At 35.4% G+C, this 20578-nt stretch overlaps 1 protein-coding gene across 2 annotated transcripts in view; it reads left to right on the top strand.

Annotated features, from left to right (window-relative positions):
* Positions 1-14557, top strand: part of LOC127627326 (rhotekin-like) — a 32176-nt gene extending 17619 nt beyond the window's left edge. For both annotated transcript variants that reach the window (XM_052103672.1, XM_052103673.1), the window contains exons 11-12: positions 12197-12301; positions 14355-14557. In XM_052103672.1, the coding sequence (XP_051959632.1) occupies positions 12197-12301; positions 14355-14365 (116 nt within the window). In that variant the 3' untranslated portion in view covers positions 14366-14557. The remainder of the gene's footprint in view (positions 1-12196; positions 12302-14354) is intronic.
* The last annotated feature ends 6021 nt before the right edge of the window (positions 14558-20578 follow it).

Genomic DNA, 20578 nt, shown 5'->3' with positions numbered 1-20578 from the left:
AAAACATGTGACTGGAAGTGACTACCAATATTAATGATAATAATCAATCCATCCATTCATCTATCCATCTGTCCGTCTGTTCATCCATCCATCCATCGCTCTGTTGTTCTTTCTATTTGTCTGTCTGTCTATCTATTTATATAATATCTAGCTGCCTTAGTCTCACACTTTTAAAAGGCATTTCCAGTTCTGATTAGCCTCAAATTGAAAGGTTTACTGTGATCCCAATCTTATTGCCATTATAATGAGACACTAAATTCCAATTTTCTAATCTGCAATTATAGTACTTATAAAAAGTATGTTTTTGTTAATGTAAGAAATGTCTATACACCTTTATATAAAGCCTTACACCTTTTATAAAATGATAACTGCATAAAAAAAAAATATTTAAGTAGACCGCAAAAAGATTTGCATTGTTTCCGTTAAAAATAAATGCCTCTTTCCCTGTTCTGTCAGCATGAAGCATTGAACTGGTTTATTTTGCTGGAGGGGCCACAACATTTTTCCAGCGAAACACACACGAGCGAGCCTTTGGCTGGTTAAAAATGTAAAAGTGAAAAATTTAAGTTATTGCATATGCAGGAATTTTTAAATGCTAAAGGTGTGAAAATATTTAATTTCCGCTTCAAAACATGATCTAGCAGTACGTTGGCGACCAGTTAGGCCTGTCTTATTGAAATTTTAGAGGCAGGTGAAAGCTTAAAATAGATTTATTAGCTTTTTTTAAGTTACTGCTCCCTGATACTGCACCTTCGTTACAAAGTGCCTTTGAACACAACACAGCTTTATTGTTATACAGTGACTGCAACAGTTAGGTATTGTGGGATTGTATTTGTAAGAGTTTTGAGCATGTAGTGTAATAGAAGACATTCAAAGGCTGACGGTACCTATGCAAACAAAACAGAAGTAAAATAAACAATATAGAGTATATACAGCAGATTTCAAAGGTTTGAAGAACAGCACTAAAAACTATGATGCAATGTTTGCAATTGTGACAGGGAAAATATGAATAAGCTGCAATGCTTTGTAAAAATGCAGTTTTTGACAAATGATCCTGCATTAAGCTCGGCCTTAAAATCAATACTGACTAATTCTGCCTTGACAGCTGTTGCCATCCTCTATATTAGTAAACAGGCTTTTGCTCTGTTCTAATGCAAGTTTATGGAAGTCCTGTGTGTTTGGATCGTTGGAATTTTACAGATTTAAAAATACAGTAAAACGTTGTTGCTGGGATATTTTCTACAAGATAAATAAATGTTAATTACGAGGGGTTGTGTGTAGTGGAGTGATGTGGTGTGGTGTGTCAATTATTTGAATCAGTAATAAGAAAGATTTTAATGTAGCCACAATAGTAGCAAGGTTGTGTCGATTACATTTTGGCAATCATTCATAAGATGTTTTGTTTACTGATGAGAGAGCGAGAGATAAACAATGACATAATGGAAAACTCATTTTTTGTGCATGCAGTAGCATTTGCTTGTGTGTAAATATGCGAGTCGGCATTTGTATTTGCTAGCACTTGACCGCTTTTTACTTTTTGGTATGAGGATATAGTGTTTATTACTTAAAGGAAATAATGTACATCAATGGTACATGAAAACAACATGATCAAACTGGAATTCATCCCAAATCGCTCTTAAAAATGGGGGGGATGATGACCTAATGAAGGAGAGCAAGAATGAGAGAATGAAAGGTTGAAAACTATAGAGATAGATGAACAGATTTTTGGTTAAAATTGTAAAGGTTTTTAAAGGTTGTTAGTATGGTGACGAGCATGTCCCTTGACTTTTCAGTCATTTAAAAATTATTCAAATTGTCAAGAAATGTAAATATGTCATTGGTGTTACATTGTTTAATATTCATGTTAAATATGTTTATGAGAAAAAAATTATAAGGGTATGATTTATTGATTTTAGTCTTATCAGTGGTGTATGACTTTAACGTCATCTAAGAAAATGTACCTTTTAAGAGAATTTGGCACTGTCGATACAACCCTTGCTTCATCTGTGGTAAAAAAAAAAATGAATACAATTAAAATAAATAACAGTCAAGCTATCCTTTTATGAATAAAAATAAGTAAAGATTTAAAAAATAAAATACCCTCAGCTTTTATGGGTGAAAATCTGAATTGAACTAAATTGAAAATTTCAGTAATTTGTAAGTGAGAAAGTAATGACTCAACAGATCATAATTATATATATATATATATATATATATATATTATATATATACAGTGAGGAAAATAAGTATTTGAACACCCTGCTATTTTGCAAGTTCTCCCACTTAGAAATCATGGAGGGGTCTGAAATTGTCATCGTAGGTGCATGTCCACTGTGAGAGACATAATCTAAAAAAAAATCCAGAAATCACAATGTATGATTTTTTAACTACTTATTTGTATGATACAGCTGCAAATAAGTATTTGAACACCTGTCTATCAGCTAGAATTCTGACCCTCAAAGACCTGTTAGTCTGCCTTTAAAATGTCCACCTCCACTCCATTTATTATCCTAAATTAGATGCACCTGTTTGAGGTCGTTAGCTGCATAAAGACACCTGTCCACCCCATACAATCAGTAAGAATCCAACTACTAACATGGCCAAGACCAAAGAGCTGTCCAAAGACACTAGAGACAAAATTGTACACCTCCACAAGGCTGGAAAGGGCTACGGGGAAATTGCCAAGCAGCTTGGTGAAAAAAGGTCCACTGTTGGAGCAATCATTAGAAAATGGAAGAAGCTAAACATGACTGTCAATCTCCCTCGGACTGGGGCTCCATGCAAGATCTCACCTCGTGGGGTCTCAATGATCCTAAGAAAGGTGAGAAATCAGCCCAGAACTACACGGGAGGAGCTGGTCAATGACCTGAAAAGAGCTGGGACCACCGTTTCCACGGTTACTGTTGGTAATACACTAAGACGTCATGCTTTGAAATCATGCATGGCACGGAAGGTTCCCCTGCTTAAACCAGCACATGTCAAGGCCCGTCTTAAGTTTGCCAATGACCATTTGGATGATCCAGAGGAGCCATGGGAGAAAGTCATGTGGTCAGATGAGACCAAAATATAACTTTTTGGTCATAATTCCACTAACCGTGTTTGGAGGAAGAAGAATGATGAGTACCATCCCAAGAACACCATCCCTACTGTGAAGCATGGGGGTGGTAGCATCATGCTTTGGGGGTGTTTTTCTGCACATGGGACAGGGCTGACTGCACTGTATTAAGGAGAGGATGACCGGGGCCATGTATGGCGAGATTTTGGGGAACAACATCCTTCCCTCAGTTAGAGCATTGAAGATGGGTCGAGGCTGGGTCTTCCAACATGACAATGACCCGAAGCAGACAACCAGGATAACCAAGGAGTGGCTCTGTAAGAAGCATATCAAGGTTCTGGCGTGGCCTAGCCAGTCTCCAGACCTAAACCCAATAGAGAATCTTTGGAAGGAGCTTAAACTCCGTGTTTCTCAGCGACAGCCCAGAAACCTGACTGATCTAGAGAATATCTGTGTGGAGGAGTGGGCCAAAATCCCTCCTGCAGTGTGTGCAAACCTGGTGAAAAACTACAGGAAACGTTTGACCTCTGTAATTGCAAACAAAGGCTACTGTACCAAATATTAACATTGATTTTCTCAGGTGTTCAAATACTTATTTGCAGCTGTATCATACAAATAAATAGTTAAAAAATCATACATTGTGATTTCTGGATTTGTTTTTTAGATTATGTCTCTCACAGTGGACATGCACCTACGATGACAATTTCAGACCCCTCCATGATTTATAAGTGGGAGAACTTGCAAAATAGCAGGGTGTTCAAATACTTATTTTCCTCACTGTATATATATATATATATATATATAATTATTATTATTGTATTTTTTTAATATAATTTTAAGTATTTAAAATCATCTCAACTACCAAAATAAATAAAAATAAATGCACAAAAAAATTATGGCAAAAAGAAGTCATAGTAAGAGAGAGAGGAGGAGGAGGAAGAAAGAGAATATAAAATATTGATGGGGAGTCACACCTAAACCGTTTCTGCAATGACTCATCTGATCATATTCATATGACTCATAAGAATATCAATGCCATTAGTCAACCTAGATTATCATAAGGCCATGAAATAAATACACAAGCTATACATTTTGTCATGAACGTACACCCTGATGATATATTTTGTCAGTTTTAAGCCTCCGATGAATGTAAAGATTTTTTCCATTTGTCAAGCTACTTTCAGGGTTTTTAAGATGGACTAAGTACTTTGTGAATATTAACGTGCCAGTGGCTACTAAAATCTTGTCTTGCAAATATGTTGCTTTTTCACATTCAACCAAATACAAAATATTTCAACAATTCCTGAATATAAGCAGCATCGTTCTTAGAAGAGACATCAATTTAATTCTCTAGGTGTTTACTTCGTGAAATCTCTTTTGCTTTTTCCTCGTAGATTTTGTCACTTTATCAATAAATGTGTGTGTGTGTGTGTGTGTATATGTGCATACAAAAAAAAAAAGAATAGGATAAGATTGACTAAATACATAAAAACTAAAAAGGATATTTGACAGGATTACGACTGACTAAATTAAAAAACAGATGACAAAATTAACACTAGTATTCAGTTACCAGGTCATCAGTAGTGTATTAACGCAAAACCAATGTTAACGTGTTTTAATGTCACTTTTTGATCAGTATTCCTCCGCCTCATTTTGAGCCAGGAAAAACCCTGTAAGGGTTCAATAAATAGAACCATATATGATTCTCAGTAGCCAGATAAAAAGGTTCTTTATAGAATCTTTTTAGGCATAAGTCAACTCAAGTCATTTCTATTTGTATAGCAGTTTTCACAATACACATTCTTTCAAATACACATGCTTTATAGAAAACTATGCTGTTATGACTTTTAATGTCTTAAAGTCATCATTTCACTGAAGAATGTCATTGAAAATCATACCTCAACAATGAGGCCCCCAGTGAACAAGCCAAAGGTGTCTATGGCAAGGAACCCAAGACTCAATAACATGTTAGTTAATGGAAGAAAAAAACCTTGGGAGAAACCATGCTCAGCTGGGGGAGCCAGTTCCCCTCTGCTATACAGCAAGTAGTGGTTTAGCGTGACCAAACGCTACAATGGTCAGATTATAACTACTAGACTTCCTTTTTGTGTTGGAGCAAAACATCCAACGATCTGGCAGCATATTTCTGTCTGCTGATCAGAATCAGGCAGCGTCATCATCTTTTGTAATGACAGATCACAAACAAAAATAGGGAATTACCGTCATCTACTGAGCGCTTATTACAGCTCACTTGGATAAGAGATTCTGATGGTTAATAAAAGAACACCATTTTATTCTTCAATGAAACAAATAATGTTTCAGACACTTTGTTCTTAATAGATCACACAATATTATAAATGTACAGTATATATTATAATAATTACTATCATGCAAAACGGTTTGATTTCTCAATTTCTTAGCATTACATTAACTATTAATTTCATGTAAAATAAATAAAATTATTGGTAATAGAAATAATTTATATTCTGCAAATAATTATTATTATGCCACAAAAAAATTTCAACTTTTCACTAAGGAGCCAATTTTGAAAATTTTTAATTTAAAAACTTAAGACATTTTCTAAATTCAAATTGCACTTTAAATTAAACTAAAAAAGCTATTAAAATAACTAGGTTTTTAAAAAATCTTCTATTTAACTACCTCCCCAAATCCAAACATTTACAGTCTCCAATGGCCCCATTTGCCATCACGCAAGTACCAGTACATGGCAACAGGTACAAATTAAGAACTAAAGACAATTATAAATGTAAAGATTATTATAATCATCATCATCATAATAAATAAGCCTATAAGCTTCCTAAAGCTGCCTAAAGAAAAGAAAATGGAGCAAAATTTTAGGTTTAAGGTGAACGTGTCTTGTGTTATTTTATGATTTATAAAATTACTTGTAGAAAATGCTCTTAACAGCTAAGCTCAATAGTTATTGGGAAACAAGGCCCAAAACTTTATGAATGTGCATGTCTAGGAGAAGTGCTTTCATTGCACTCGTGAACAGCAGAGCTCACTGCGCACCTATCAAATCAGACACCCATCGGCAGCTTTTCTTTTGTCTGTTCTTCAAAATTTAATCACGTTTTGTCAAACATGCATCTTTTTGTCTAATTTCTTGAAATATATCACTCCGAGAAGTCTTACAGGTCGCCTTCCACATTGACTGGTACATCAGCAAAATACTACTTTGGCAGGTGTTCATTTCAAACCTTGTTCACCAGGAGTAGGCTGTACACTTTCTGCAGGATAATTATCTCTAGAAAGTTTTAAACGATCATGTGAATGGTGAGACACTCAGCAAGCCACTTTATTTTTTTTTCAACAAAGAGCCACTTGTGGCTTGTGACCCATAGGTTCCCGACCCCTGATCTAAGATGACCCTCCGTCCACTTTTTTTGGACCTGAACAAAGCGAATAAATATTTGTAGAGCAACCTCTGTATGACACCTGTAAAGCTGGCACTTGCATGTCAATGGCAAAAAAGTCTCAATGTCAGAAAATACAATGAGCATGAACCCAGGTGAGGGAAGAAACAAGCCCTGAGTCTTTATTCACATATTATCTACACTAAATATTATGTTACAAGAACAAAAAATGCCACCCAAAGGAGAGTTTGTCATAAAACAATATATATTTTTAGGGAAGTAGGCTACACCTGGCAGCAGCAGGACTGAAAATTGTGATGTATAAAAATTTTTTTTTTTGTTTTGTATTTTATGGCCATTATTAACTGTATTAAAGTTACTATTAATTCAGTGTATTTAATACATTAATAAATGTCATTAGTGTAAATTTTGTTATTTATATTATTGGTTTGATGGTAACGTTAAAAAATATATTGCCTCATTAAGTAGCTTCAATGTAGCTAGCTACTTTTTGATTTTAACTCGCAGTGTAGCTAACTACTTTTTCAAAAGAGTAGCTTTACTGTAGTTCAACTACTTAAAATTATGAATGAGTAGCTTGTAGCTTGCCAAACTATAGTTTCAAAGTAGCTTCCCCAACACTGCTTAGTTTTTATTTTATTGAGTATGAACCGGTAATTTTGAGCAGAAAATGAACTTGACTGCACAATACAAGAAGATACCAAATAATATAACACAAATAACAATAAAAACAAATGTAAATAAACTTGAAAACAGTAAAACCATGCAAGCTCATTAATAATTCAAGCCAAGTGCATGCAACAAACACCAGTTTTAAAATCTTAAGTAAAATTTACTTATTATATTTATCAGTGAAATTTACTCAAATTAGCAAATACATGTGGCATGGTTTTCTACTTTAGGATTTATACATGAAGACACAATGTAAAAATAACAAACAATCGTAAATAATATTTACTTATAAGCTAGAACATTCATTTTTACATGTTTGAATGTACTGTGGAAATTACTTCATATTTCCATGTTCTTGCTTAAAATAACTTACTCAAAGTAGAAAGTACTTAATATTTTCTGCTATATTTACTTAACCACAAAATCTTTTTTTATTATTACTATTTACCATTCCTTCACATTTTAGTTTGTTAAATGTCCAAGGAGAATGTATTTCAAATTTTGTGCAAAGTTAAATTAAGTTCATGAGAAGTACCAAGAATGTGCTGTTAACTCTCTGGACATATGCAGTTTTTGCTGTTTAACTAAATGGTCTGGAGATACCTGCATTTTGTTCCATTCGTGGTATTGCATTCAGTTTTTTCTTTTCATTCAAGTATGCATTTGATCTGAACAGTCCCTTAAAAGAAATCTTGAGACACCAGAATTCAGTTTTTTGTTTTTTTTAAACACTAGAATGTGTTCAGTCTGAATGGCCCCTTGTACACTTGCTCCATGGAAAATTGTGTATACTATGAGTAAACCCTCTGCCTGTCAAGTGAGTTAAAAAAAAAAAAAAAAAGTTTGGTCCTATTTAACCCCAAAATGAACAGAAACTACATTTTGGAGAGAAAAAAAAATGGAGCCTTTTTAAGGACAATAATTTAAATGTAGCATTTATACATCATGTAGTATTTACTGTACTTCATTTGCTGGATAGTCAGTCTGTGTATATAGATATATGTATATATATATATATATATATATATATATATATATATATATATATATATATATATATATATATATATTAGTACAGTATTTATTTATGCATTGTATGTTTAATCTCTCATTTTTCAGTTCATGACATGGAGTCGTACTGTTATGGTTATGTCAGACAGTTTGAACATTTTGGGCTGCCAATGGCAGAAACTGGCTCCATTTAGCCCAACATTTATGATTTCAGAAATTCCACATTTTAGAAGATATAAACTATTGTCAATCAGCCAACCATGGCTGTACTATGGAACATTCACTCAACAGTGTTTTTGGTTTCTAGGTTACATTCTTGAACTGAACTGAAAACAGACATTCATGGGTGGATGCTTTCAAATGGTTGGTTCAAGGAAATAACAGAATATATCAATAAATGTTTACCCAAAGAATTTTGATGTAAAACCAAAAAATACTGGAAAATCAAGAAAATTGTAGGAGGATTTCACCCCAAGCATTAAAATGTAACTGCTTTGAAATACATATTAGAGTTTACCATAAACAAACTATAATGTTGTTAAGGCAAAAGAAGTAGATACGATCGTTTGTTGTAAAATGGATCATTGACACCTTTAGCACTTCCTGACAAAGATTCATGACTGCTTGAAATACATGAATGTTCTGCTTGAATAGCAGTGCTTGCTCAACAAATTTTTCAACATGTTAAGCAAAATTTTGTTGAAGAAAACATGAGATACCGACTTTGTTTTCCAAATCAAACAAGCACGCATATCCTCTTGCTGTCTTGTAATTTGTCTGGGCATCACCTCAGTTTGACCAGTATCTCAAAACACAGTTTGCACCATGTATTACAGTCTTTGTCCTGGTCTGACAACCGATAGCAGTTTCACTAAACAAAGAAATCAAGAATGGGAGGAGTTGAAAAATTGCCTGTATTTAAAATGCCTGTAGCCATATACTATATTCACACAACCTTTGAATTTTCTGGGCTGAACATTGTCGTGATCTTTAATCAGCTATTACACAACCAGTCAAAAGTTTGGACAAAATTGGCCTAAAGGCTTCAAAATAGTTTTGTAGACAAATATAAATCGTTTTTCTCTAAACTAGCTTTTATTTAGTGGTTGACCGATATATTGCTGCAGCCTATACATCTGCTTATATTTGGTGTTTTTAAATGATCCGGCACAGCTAAAACATTATCTTGTTTGGCTGATTAGTTTAGCAAACCGCACACAAAGTTAGCAAACGCAGGTTTGTGCGAAATTGAGTAAAAATTGTGCTTAATAAAAGTTTAGTTTATTTTTAGCAATTTTATGTACATGTCATTTACTATGTCATACATCATATATATAAACTCACCGACCACTTTATTAGGAACACCTTTTCACCTACATACTCATGCCATTATCTAATCAGCCAATCGTGTGGCAGCAGTGCAATACATAAAATCATGTAGATACGGTTCAGGAGCTTCAGTTAATGTTCACATCAACCATCAGAATGGGGAAAAAGTGGTATCTCAGTGATTTCGACCATGGCATGATCTTTGTTGCTAGGCTGGATGGTTTAAGTATTTCTGTAACTGCTGATCTCCTTGGATTTTCACACGCATTTATTGGTGGTGGTGTAGTGGTCTAAACCACATAACTGGTAATCAGAAGGTTGTTGGTTCGATTCCCACAGCCACCACCTTTGTGTCCTTGAGCAAGGCACTTAACTCCAGGTTGCTCCGGGTGAATTGTCCCTGCTTTGGATAAAAGCGTCTGCCAAATGCAAAAATGTAAAATGTAAAATCTCATCATACGTCTCTAGAATTTACTCATGATGGTGCCAAAATAAAAACCATCCAATGAGTGGCAGTTCTGCAGATGGAAATCCCTTGTTGATGAGAGAGGTCAACGGAGAATGGCCAGACTGTTTCGAGCTGACGGAAAGGTTAATTCGGGTAACCACTCTGTTCAATTGTAGTGAGCAGAATATCATCTCAGAATGCACAACATGTTGAACCGTATGGCGAATGGGCTACAACAGCAGAAGACCTATCAGGTTCCACTTCTGTAAGCAAAGAACAGGAAAGCTGAGGCTAAAGTGGACACAGGCTCACCAAAACAGGGCAGTTAAAGACTGGAAAAACATAGACTGGTCTGATGAATCTTGATTTCTGCTGAGGTACACAGATGGTAGTCCCACTGCATCCTCTGGTTTCTGTTCTTTGCTTACAGAAGTGGAACATGATGTGGTCTTGTAGCCCATTTGCCTCAAGGTTCGACATGTTGTGCTTTTTGAGATGCTATTCTGCTCACTACAATTGTACAGAGCAGTTATCTGAGTTACCGCAGCCTGTCTGTCAACTTAAACCAATCTGGCTATTCTTCATTGACCTCTCTCATCAGCAAGGTGTTTCTGTTCACAGAACTGACTCACACTGGATGTTTTTGTTTTTGGCACCATTCTGATTAAATTCTAGAGTCTGTTGTGCCTGAAAATCCCAGGAGATCAGCAGTTACAGAAATACTCAAACCAGCCTGTCTGGCACCAACATTCATGCCACTGTCCAAATCACTGAGATATTTTTTTTTTCCCCCCATTCTGATGGTTGATGTGAACATTGACTGAAACTCCTGACCTGTATCTGCATGATTTTATGCATTGCACTGCTGCCACAAAAATGGCTGATTAGACAATCACATGAATAAGTAGATGTACAGTCGTTCCTAATAAAGGGGTCGGTGAGATTATGTCGGCCATCCTGCTCTCTAGATATCAGCATCGTCCATTAAAAAAACCCACATCGGTCGATCACAAATGTTATTTATCAAGTAAGTAGAGATTGCAAATGCAGAAAAATATTTTAACTAGTCTTTAACATAATTTATGGCACATTGAGTAACTTGCATACTTTTATTTATTTGAGCAATATTTAATTCAAAGTGAAAAAAGCAACCTTATTGAATAACATCCTGAATTACGACATTCAAGTTCAAAAGATATAAATTTCACTGCAGTGTATCACAACATTGAATGTAATTTGATTGTTTTGTTTATGCAACTGGAAAGAGTACAATGCATGCTACTTATTACACATTTGTTTGTTAATCCCAATCTAGAATGTAGAATAGGCGTTATGCAAACGTCACATCTTATCATATATGATAACATGATATACATTGAATTGGTTGAAATCTTGTCGAGACGTGGGTCTACGTGTAGTCAGTCATGGTTTCTACTTAAACAGGGGTTTATTATTATTGTTTGTGAAAAAGGAGTTTTTCTATAATTACTTGCAGCATTTCTTCATTCTTTTCAGCCACATCTTACAGTATGTCCTTGTCTGGTGGCTTTATGTGTCATAAGTTGGAAAACATGCAGGCTGTTTAGTGTGAAGTAATGACAAGTGTAATGTGATGGGTTTGAGATGTTGATAAATGTCTACTAGTGTTCCTGGAGGTTTGACATTCAATACATATTTTACATAAAAATGCAGACACATTTACATAACGCCTCATAAAAAGCATCCTTGTCAAGGTTATTTTAATGCGAGGTATTTATTACATGGCATGCATGCATAGCTTTGACCTACACCTCTTACTGTAAACTGGTCCAAAAAGTCTGAGACCACATAAAAAAAAATGATTTAAACATGCATCTAAACAAATGTAACAAATAAAATGAAGAAATATTTAAGAAGCTCTTTGGAACATTTTCAAATTATGCTGGATAACATGGATCATCAGCTTTTTCTATGCCAGCTGTTGTGTTTGCTGTAAATAAAGCAAAAGGGGGGCATACCAAATAGTTAGAAATGCTAAAAGTCATGGAAGTTTGCAATTCTACTTGAATTGGGATGCGGTCACAATTTCGGTCACTCAAGCTAGTGTGCTGATAATGTCCAGTAGTAAAGCCTAGTGGACTCAGACATTTGGACTCTGTTGCAAAATATTGTCTTAATTTTCTCTCATAGCTGAGTCGAAACCATTGTTTAAGTTCTCAGGTATGTACAATTATGCATTCACCTTCGGACAGAACAACTAAGAACTGTTTTATGATTGACAGTCTTTTTTTTTTTTCTGTGTAGGCCAATGGAAACAGTGTTGTAATGAGTTAATGAAGATTGAGGAGCCATCTCCACGAAAACCAGTAGCGGTGACGGTGAAACAGGGCTCTTTGTATCATGAAATGGGTAAGAGCACTGTGAGATATGAGAAAGATGCACTGTTCACTTTAGACATAACTGACTGTGATTTACATTAATACCTTGACAAGACTTGTTTTTGACCATTCAGGTGCAAATTGGCACACACTCGGAGCACACGCATACATAAAGTTTGCACACACATACAAGCTGCTTGTTAGTCAGAGAGTGCATGGCTACAAAATCGAAGGAATAAAGGGATAGTTCAACCAAAAATTAAAATTCTTCATCATTTACTCACCCTCATGGCATCACAAATGTGTTTGACTTTCTTTCTTCTGCAGGACACAAGCAAAGATTTTTAGAATAATATCTCCACTCTGCAGGTCCAAACAATGCAAGTGAATGATGTCCAAAAATTGAGATCCAAAAGCACATCATGGCAGCATTTTAATATATGGTCTGAATATTTTAAATATTGATCTGTTTCTCACCCTCATCTATCATATCGCTTCTGAAGATATGGATTTAACTTCTGGAGTCTTATGGATTAATTGTATGCTGCCTTTATGTGATTTTTGGAGCTTTAAAGGTCTGGTCACCATTTACTTGCATTGTAAGGACCAAGAGAGCTGAGATATTCTTTTAAAAATATTTGTTTGTGTTGTACAGAACAAAATAAAATCAAGAATATTAAACTATAATTACATTTTTCAGTTGCCCTGGATGAATTTACGTCATTGTCGGCACCACTTATATATGGGGTTCCTCAAGGATCCATTTTGGGACCCATCCTGTTTTCACTATATATGCTAGAGTGGTGGTGGCCTAGTGGGCTAAAGCACATAACTTGTAATCAGAAGGTTGCTGGTTCAATCCCCACAGCAAACACCATTGTGTCCTTGAGCAATGCACTTAACTTAGGTTGCTCCGGGGGGATTGTCCCTGCAGTAAGTCGCTTTGGATAAAAGCATCTGCCAAATGCATAAATGTAAATGCTTCCAATTGTCGCTATTTTTAAAAAACACAAAGTATCGTTCCATTGTTATGCGGATGACACACAAATATATATGCCAGTAAAAAAGGAGGATCATTTGTTAGGGCCTCTTCTAGCATGTCTGAATGATTTAAAAACTTGGTTAGCTGTCAATTTCCTGCATTTAAATTAATTCAAAACAGAGATTATTGTGTTTTCACCCCCTAATGTATCTGGGTTCGCCTGTTTTGATTTAGGCCTTTTATCCATTTATGGAAAACACATAGTAAAAAACGTAGGGTTAATTATTGATTACTCCCTAAAATTTGACAAACAGATTGTCCAATCAAGCTTTTTCCAATTAAGAATTTTGGCAAAAGTCAAGCCATTTTTGTCATTTTATGATTTGGTGAGAGTGATGCACGCATTTGTGTCATCACGTTTGGACTACTGTAATTCCTTATATGTAGGGATTAGTCAATCAACGTTGACACGATTGCAAATTGTTCAAAATGCTGCAGCAAGATTGTTGACAGGTTCTCGAAACCGGGACCACATCACTCCAATTTTGTTTTCTGTACACTGGTTGCCAATCCATTATAGGATTGATTTAAGATTTTGTTGTTTGTTTTTAAATCTCTAAATGGTATGGCACCACCCTATGTCTCAGATTTATTACAGATACACTTACTGCCAAGATCACTCAGGTCTTCTGACCAAAAATGACTGATTGTCACGAGGTCTAGACGAAACCTTTGTCTGCCGAGGTCTAGATCGTTCTTTTTCAGTGTTGGCTCTGAAGCTATGGAATAGTTTGCCTTTAGCATATTAGAACTGCATCCACAGTGGTATCTTTTAAATCTCTTTTAAAAAATTATCTTTTTTCTCTGGCTTTCTTGTCTAACTCCTACTGATATGTTGCCGATATGTTAGTAGCTTGTTGTTTTTATGTGAGAAGTTAGATGTACATGTTGTATAATATTAGTGTTTTGTGTATTTTTGCGCTTTGCATATGTTTACAAATTGTACAGCACATTGGTCAACTACCCGTTGTTTTTAATTGTGCTAAATAAATAAACGACATTACCTTTAACATTAACATTGATAAAATTTTCTTTTTTTCAGTGTTCACTTGATCCTGGTGACCCTGCACTGACTGACAAGACCTACTTCAATCTGTCACAAAATGTTTATCCTTGTAACCATACATTTTTAACTGTTGTCTATGTTGTGTAGTCTTTTACTTCAATGTTTTACTATATGTAACTACTATATGTCATGCTCCAGTTCCCCCATTCTTGCCATGCTCCAATAAAAAATTAAATAAATAGAAACTGTGTTTTAAATGTGTTTTAAACTTTATGTAATAATAATAATAATAATAATAATCAATAAATAAATAAAATATTAAAATAATAATATATGGGATATATGGGATAATTACAGCTAGTTACTGTAAAGTTTACTTTTTTACAGTAATATCACTCAGACCTCAGCTAGTGTACCAATTAAAGTAATCTGTAAATGAATGTACATGGCTATTGCTGTATACTGTAAAAAGCCTGGTATTGACTAACAATGTTGTATCTAGCTATAACTATATATATTTATAGTAGGAATGCCAAAATAATAAATAGTACCTGAGCAGGGATCCTAAGATTATTATTTGTAAATGTGTAATTTTATACACGAGAAGGACTCCTGCAATAAGGTAAAACACAGGTAACATTATACAGTGGTCTTGCAATGTATTTGGACACAATTAATGCTATTGCATTCGATAATAAAATATACATTTTAATATTATTTTAAAATTAGCACAAGCATACATTTTATGCAAAACATTTGACAAAGAAGTTTTAGAAAAGACACCTAAATTGTAAAAAAAATAGATGCACTGTTCAAAATCAAGAAAAAGGTATTTGGCCACTTTCTGGTTATCAAATGTTAGTGGAACATGTACATAGTTAATGTCACTGACGTGCGGTCTGGGTAGGCAAACTAGGCACTGCCTACCCTGCCAAAATTCAAAAATAAAATGTTTATTAAATAATAAACTTGTATTTGTATTTTTACTTTTTATTCTTGTGATTTATATATGCAATATGTGTGTTATTCCAATTGTTTAGACGTTATGATGACAAATGTAGCAGTTACGCATAATCAACTAAAAACATATGGTAGAATAAGCAGTGCTTTTACGGTCCATTCATGCAGACGACAAGCGGAAAACCCATGTAGCGCATGCGCACTTCGATCCTGTATTCTTTAACATGTACGGCAAAAAGCACAAATCTGCTGTGCCTTTTGACGTAAATATGTTATGCCCGTAATCATCTCCGTTACGTATCAGACATGAACCAATTAAAATCGAGATATTCCTGGACATTTGCGTAGCTAACGTCATTACACCACAGCTAGCGTACATGCCTAATCCCCGCCAAATTCAAAATCAAAATGACAGAACACCGGCCGTAATCACGGAATTAAGAAATTTTATAACCAAATATGAGTTAATTGCAAAAGGGAGGTCTACGCCAGCCTTAGATGGACTAGCACAGCAAAAGGGCCCAAAAATTATCCGATCATTTCAAACTGATTGGTATGTAAGAAAAGATTGGCTATGTGGCTGCGCTAACAATCAGCGGCTGTACTGCTATCCCTGCCTGCTTTTTTCAAACAGTCAGACTGTTTGGACTTCAGCAGGATATTGTGATTTGAACAACCTGCCAGCAGCTTTAACCAAGCATGAAAAGTCGTCAGCTCACATCCAGTGTCAAATTACACTGAAAACCTTTGGAAAATCTCGGATCAACCTTGCACTTGACGAGCAAAGGAAGCTGAATATAACCTACCACAATGAAAAGGTAAAGGAAAACCGAGAGGTTTTGAAGGATCTGATAAATGCGTAACGTTCACCGTTTACGCGCTTGTGTGTGTGTGCGTTTGAGAGAGAGAGAGTACACGATAGACATCCTGATTTGTACATTTCTTGATATGCTGCGCTTGTGCGTAACGTTCACTGTTTACGCGCTTGTGTGTGTGTGTGTGTGAGAGAGAGAGAGAGAGAGAGAGAGAGAGAGTACACGATATACATCCTGATTTGTACATTTCTTGATATGCTGCGCTTGTGCGTAACGTTCACTGTTTACGCGCTTGTGTGTGTGTGTGTGAGAGAGTGAGTGAGTGTACACGATACATCCTGATTTGTACATTTCTTGATATACCGCACTTGTGCGTAACGTTCACTGTTATTACGTATTAGCTTAAACAATAAATCAGGTAATCTGGCTTTCATAACTCAGTGCCTAGCCTCTTTAAGACATCACCGCACGTCACTGGTTAATGTAATACACTTGAGTGGATCTGACTTTCAATAAAAAACCAGCAGATTAAAAGTAATTGCAAAGATGGCTCAGAAAAGTGAACAAAGTGTCTAGACTCATTTGTTTGCTTATGCCACACCTAGGTTTGTGATTTGTATCTAATGACATGGAATTTCATACATTTTAAGTGTGTATTAAGTGTCCAAATACTGTTTGGGCTCACTGTATGAGTGAAAAATGAACTAAATTTGTATGGCAAAGTGCAGCACATGTTCTTTATGGCTGCTCTGTGGAGGAGGACGCAACATATCAGCATCATCTTGATAGAGAGGGATCTTTGATAAATCCTAAAGACCTTTTTATCTTCTGTGGGATTCAAATCTTGCACAGGGTACTTGCACAAATAATGACAACATAAGAGTCTTATTTCAGCACCACCTCTACACCAAAAATGCTTGTTTGGCAATTTTATAACTTATTGCTTCCTATAGATATTGGTCGATTTTTAATGATCAATTTATACCTAAGCAACCCTCACTATGTCGGTCATTCTCAGATATCAGTATAAATATTGTCCTTTTCTAATCTGCTATTCAGTTTATTATGGCATGAAAAAGCACATAAAGACAGCATTTTTTGTTTTAGCCGTAATTTTAGTTTTATGAAGAAAGTGTCCTTTAAAATTAGTAAATATTTTGTCATGTCATATTAATTTTACTCTGACGAAAATTACATAATTTTAGTCAACGGAAATTGTATCATTTAGTTGATGACTGTTCTTGTTGAGAAAAAAACTGAGCTCCTGAAATAATAATGAATAGACTGAAGTATTAGCTACTCTATAGAAGTTAGTCTATTGTATTTTGAATAATAGTCTGTGAAAGGACATTACATCGCGTGTAGCGTGTTTCCTACGGAAACCGCGTATTCACAACGCAAGTAACGCAACGTAAATTACGCATGTTCTGACTAGCGCATCATTTAGTTTAAGTTAACCTGTTCATTCGCTTCACTGTGCAGATGTAAGTTGTTATATTACATATACAGTATGTTCCGGATATAGTGATTCAACTAATGTATAAATAGGATGCGTTTGAATGAGGTATTTATTCCGTTTTAAAGCGGTGTTAGCGCGTTTAACTTAGGCTACACAGCTCAAGCGGAGAAATCCCAAACACTACTGGATTAACTATTAGATGAATCCATGCAGGGGCGTTGCAAGCTTTTCAAAAGTGCGGGGGATGGATGTGGTTTGATATCGATTAATCAGTGTTTTTCAACCACGGAAAGATGTCAATAAAACTGCAGGAGAACAATATTGTCACAGAACGTTACATTTACCTCAGGAAAGCCATTTAATTACCAGCTCGTTATTTGACTAGAAAAAATAATTTTGCTAAATAGGCTATGTGCACTATATTACATATTTATTATATTTTTACTTGTGTCATTACATAATTGTTATTATAATGAAAACCACATTATATTTAATTTGTTATTTTCAAACTTTAATAATACCAGCTGATAGGGCTCTCTGTATGATTACAGCATTATGTGAGATATATTTTTCCTTGAGAAAAATTTACATGTAGGCTATCTACTGTAGCCTACCTAATATTTATCCAAATAAGTCAATATTGAATCAAGATTGAAATCAAATCAAGAATTGAACTGAAATCATGAAAATTGTGCTAAGCAATAATACAAACAGTAGCCTACCAGTCATTGTACCATGTAAACATTGTAACATGTTGTCACTAAACTTAATAAAATTCTGTTTAGTTACCAAATGTTTTGCCAATCACAATTACACCTATTGTGATGCAAGTTGTTGTTTTTTACATCCCCCCCCAATCCATCCGTTTCTCTTGTGGAATTAAAATATTGTGATAATACCGTATACCGTGATAAAAGCTCAATCAATTAACCGCAGCATGAAAATGTGATACCGGCACATGCCTAAAACACACACACGGCCTCTCTTCCTTCATAGACCTCTTTCACAAACGGTAACATTCATTTCACCTGTGAATTTTCCTGTGCTCTCTCTGAAACTAATGCCTCCAGCAACTTCCTCTCCTAAACAAGGGTGCAGTGGTAAAGGAATAGGGTCAAACAGTTACAGCTGTGGCACTAGCAAACCTCAGTGAATATTGAAAAGTAATATCATGAAATAAATGCAAACAATATCTAATGGTAATAGGCTACTGTTGTTTAATGTCAACATTTTTTAACTTTCACTTACAAGATTTCTCTTGAAAAAGGTGTCAATCTTCTCCTGCCTCTTTCTTTTCTGCATCTTAATGATTCTGCGTGACAAAAAGACTGGTAAGCTTGATAGTGACATGGGTCTGACAGGACTGTGACTGCTAAATTTTGCTTACTTGCACCCTGAAAAAACGCCCACACAAAGCTTTTTCTCTGGTGGTATAAATAATGTAACAATTTACTGTTTTTAAACATAAAATAATATACACTTTTCTTTCATAGTTCTTCAAAAGGTATGCAAACAATGTCATCATTTCTCACTTTTTTTCTTCTCAACAGGTACAATCAAACACAACAGGTAAGTATCCACAAAAGTATTCAGCTAATCAACAAACAATGCTCAAAATTTCAAAATCAATTACACTGGCAATAAACCCATAAATACACTGCTTAACAATGACAATTTGTCCCTCCTCCTCATCAATTCCCTGCCTTCATCGCAGTTACTTTATACATTGCATGCCACATACATAACCAAATTTAGCTAGCTGCTGAACAATATCCCACTTAGCATTAGTCTAAAAAACTAAATATAATACCGAAAACACTCGACATGTCAACAAAACATAAACAGAACATCTTCCCAAACACATATCAAGCTTATTTAAAAACCTCGAAAGCATAAACACTCATTCAAAGTACCTGGAAAAGGGAGATGCAAATAACCATAACCATAAGTTCCCGCCTCCTCAGCACGAGCTAACCGATAAACCTAACACCCCAAGAGAGGCGGGACTTAAGGTAGAACAGCCAATCATCAGCCGGTCACACTCAAAGCCGGTGTCATGTTTGAGAGGAGAGGGAGGGGGAGAGGAGGCAGCCGCAGCGAGCGCAGTCACAGAGCGGCCAGAGACACGGAGGAGCGGCTGTAGTAAGGCGTTTGTGCAAAACTGCGGCAAAATTGCAGAAAAAGTGTGGGTGTTGAACCCTCTCATCGGGAAAAGTGTGGGTGTTAAAACACCCACATCCCCCACGGGTGCGACGCCCCTGAATCCATGTCTAATATTTTCTTCTATATTCTCAAGATGTTTCTTGTTCTGTTTATATCTTGCACTGTTAAAATCTTGCAGTATACTTTTTATCTCGTCATATTCTCGTCAACAGTAGCTTTATTGAAATCGTTTAATTATCATCATGATGCACCCTTTCCCTCTCCTCTTTGTTATCGTTGACGAAGTAAAAAATAAAAAAACCTTTGAGCATTTTTGTCAGTGATTTCGTTGACGAGATTAACACTGGTTTAAATGTCTCCAGAAGTTATTTTATTATAAATCTCCACTTTCACTTTCACATTCAGCTTCTTTTGTTTTTGCCGATTCGCATCTTCGTGCATATCGCCACCTACTGGTCAGGAAGGAGAATTTGTAGTAATAAAAGTACTTATTGATCTGTTTCTCACCCACACCTATCATATCTGAAGACATGGATTTAACCGCTAGAGTCTTATGGATTACTTTTATGCTGACTTTGTGCTTTTTGGACATTCAAAGTTCTGACCACCATTCACTTGCATTGTATGGACCTACAGAGCTGAAAGATCCTTCTAAAAAACTTTGTGTTCAGCAGAAGAAAGAAAGTCATACACATCTGGGATGGCATGAGGTTGAGTAAATAATGAGAGAATTTTCATTTTTTGGTGAACTATCCTTTTAAGGCATTTCAGAAAAGCATCTGCTACCTGTCTTATCTCTTGCCATTTTATTTTCTGGTTCATCACACAACATCACTAAAGTACAAAACATTTGCATACTTTTA

The sequence above is a fragment of the Xyrauchen texanus genome, chromosome 34 (assembly GCF_025860055.1).
Source record: "Xyrauchen texanus isolate HMW12.3.18 chromosome 34, RBS_HiC_50CHRs, whole genome shotgun sequence".
Lineage (NCBI taxonomy): Eukaryota > Metazoa > Chordata > Actinopteri > Cypriniformes > Catostomidae > Xyrauchen > Xyrauchen texanus.
Note: the sequence above shows the minus strand (reverse complement) of the source record. Positions and strands in the feature narration are given on the sequence as shown.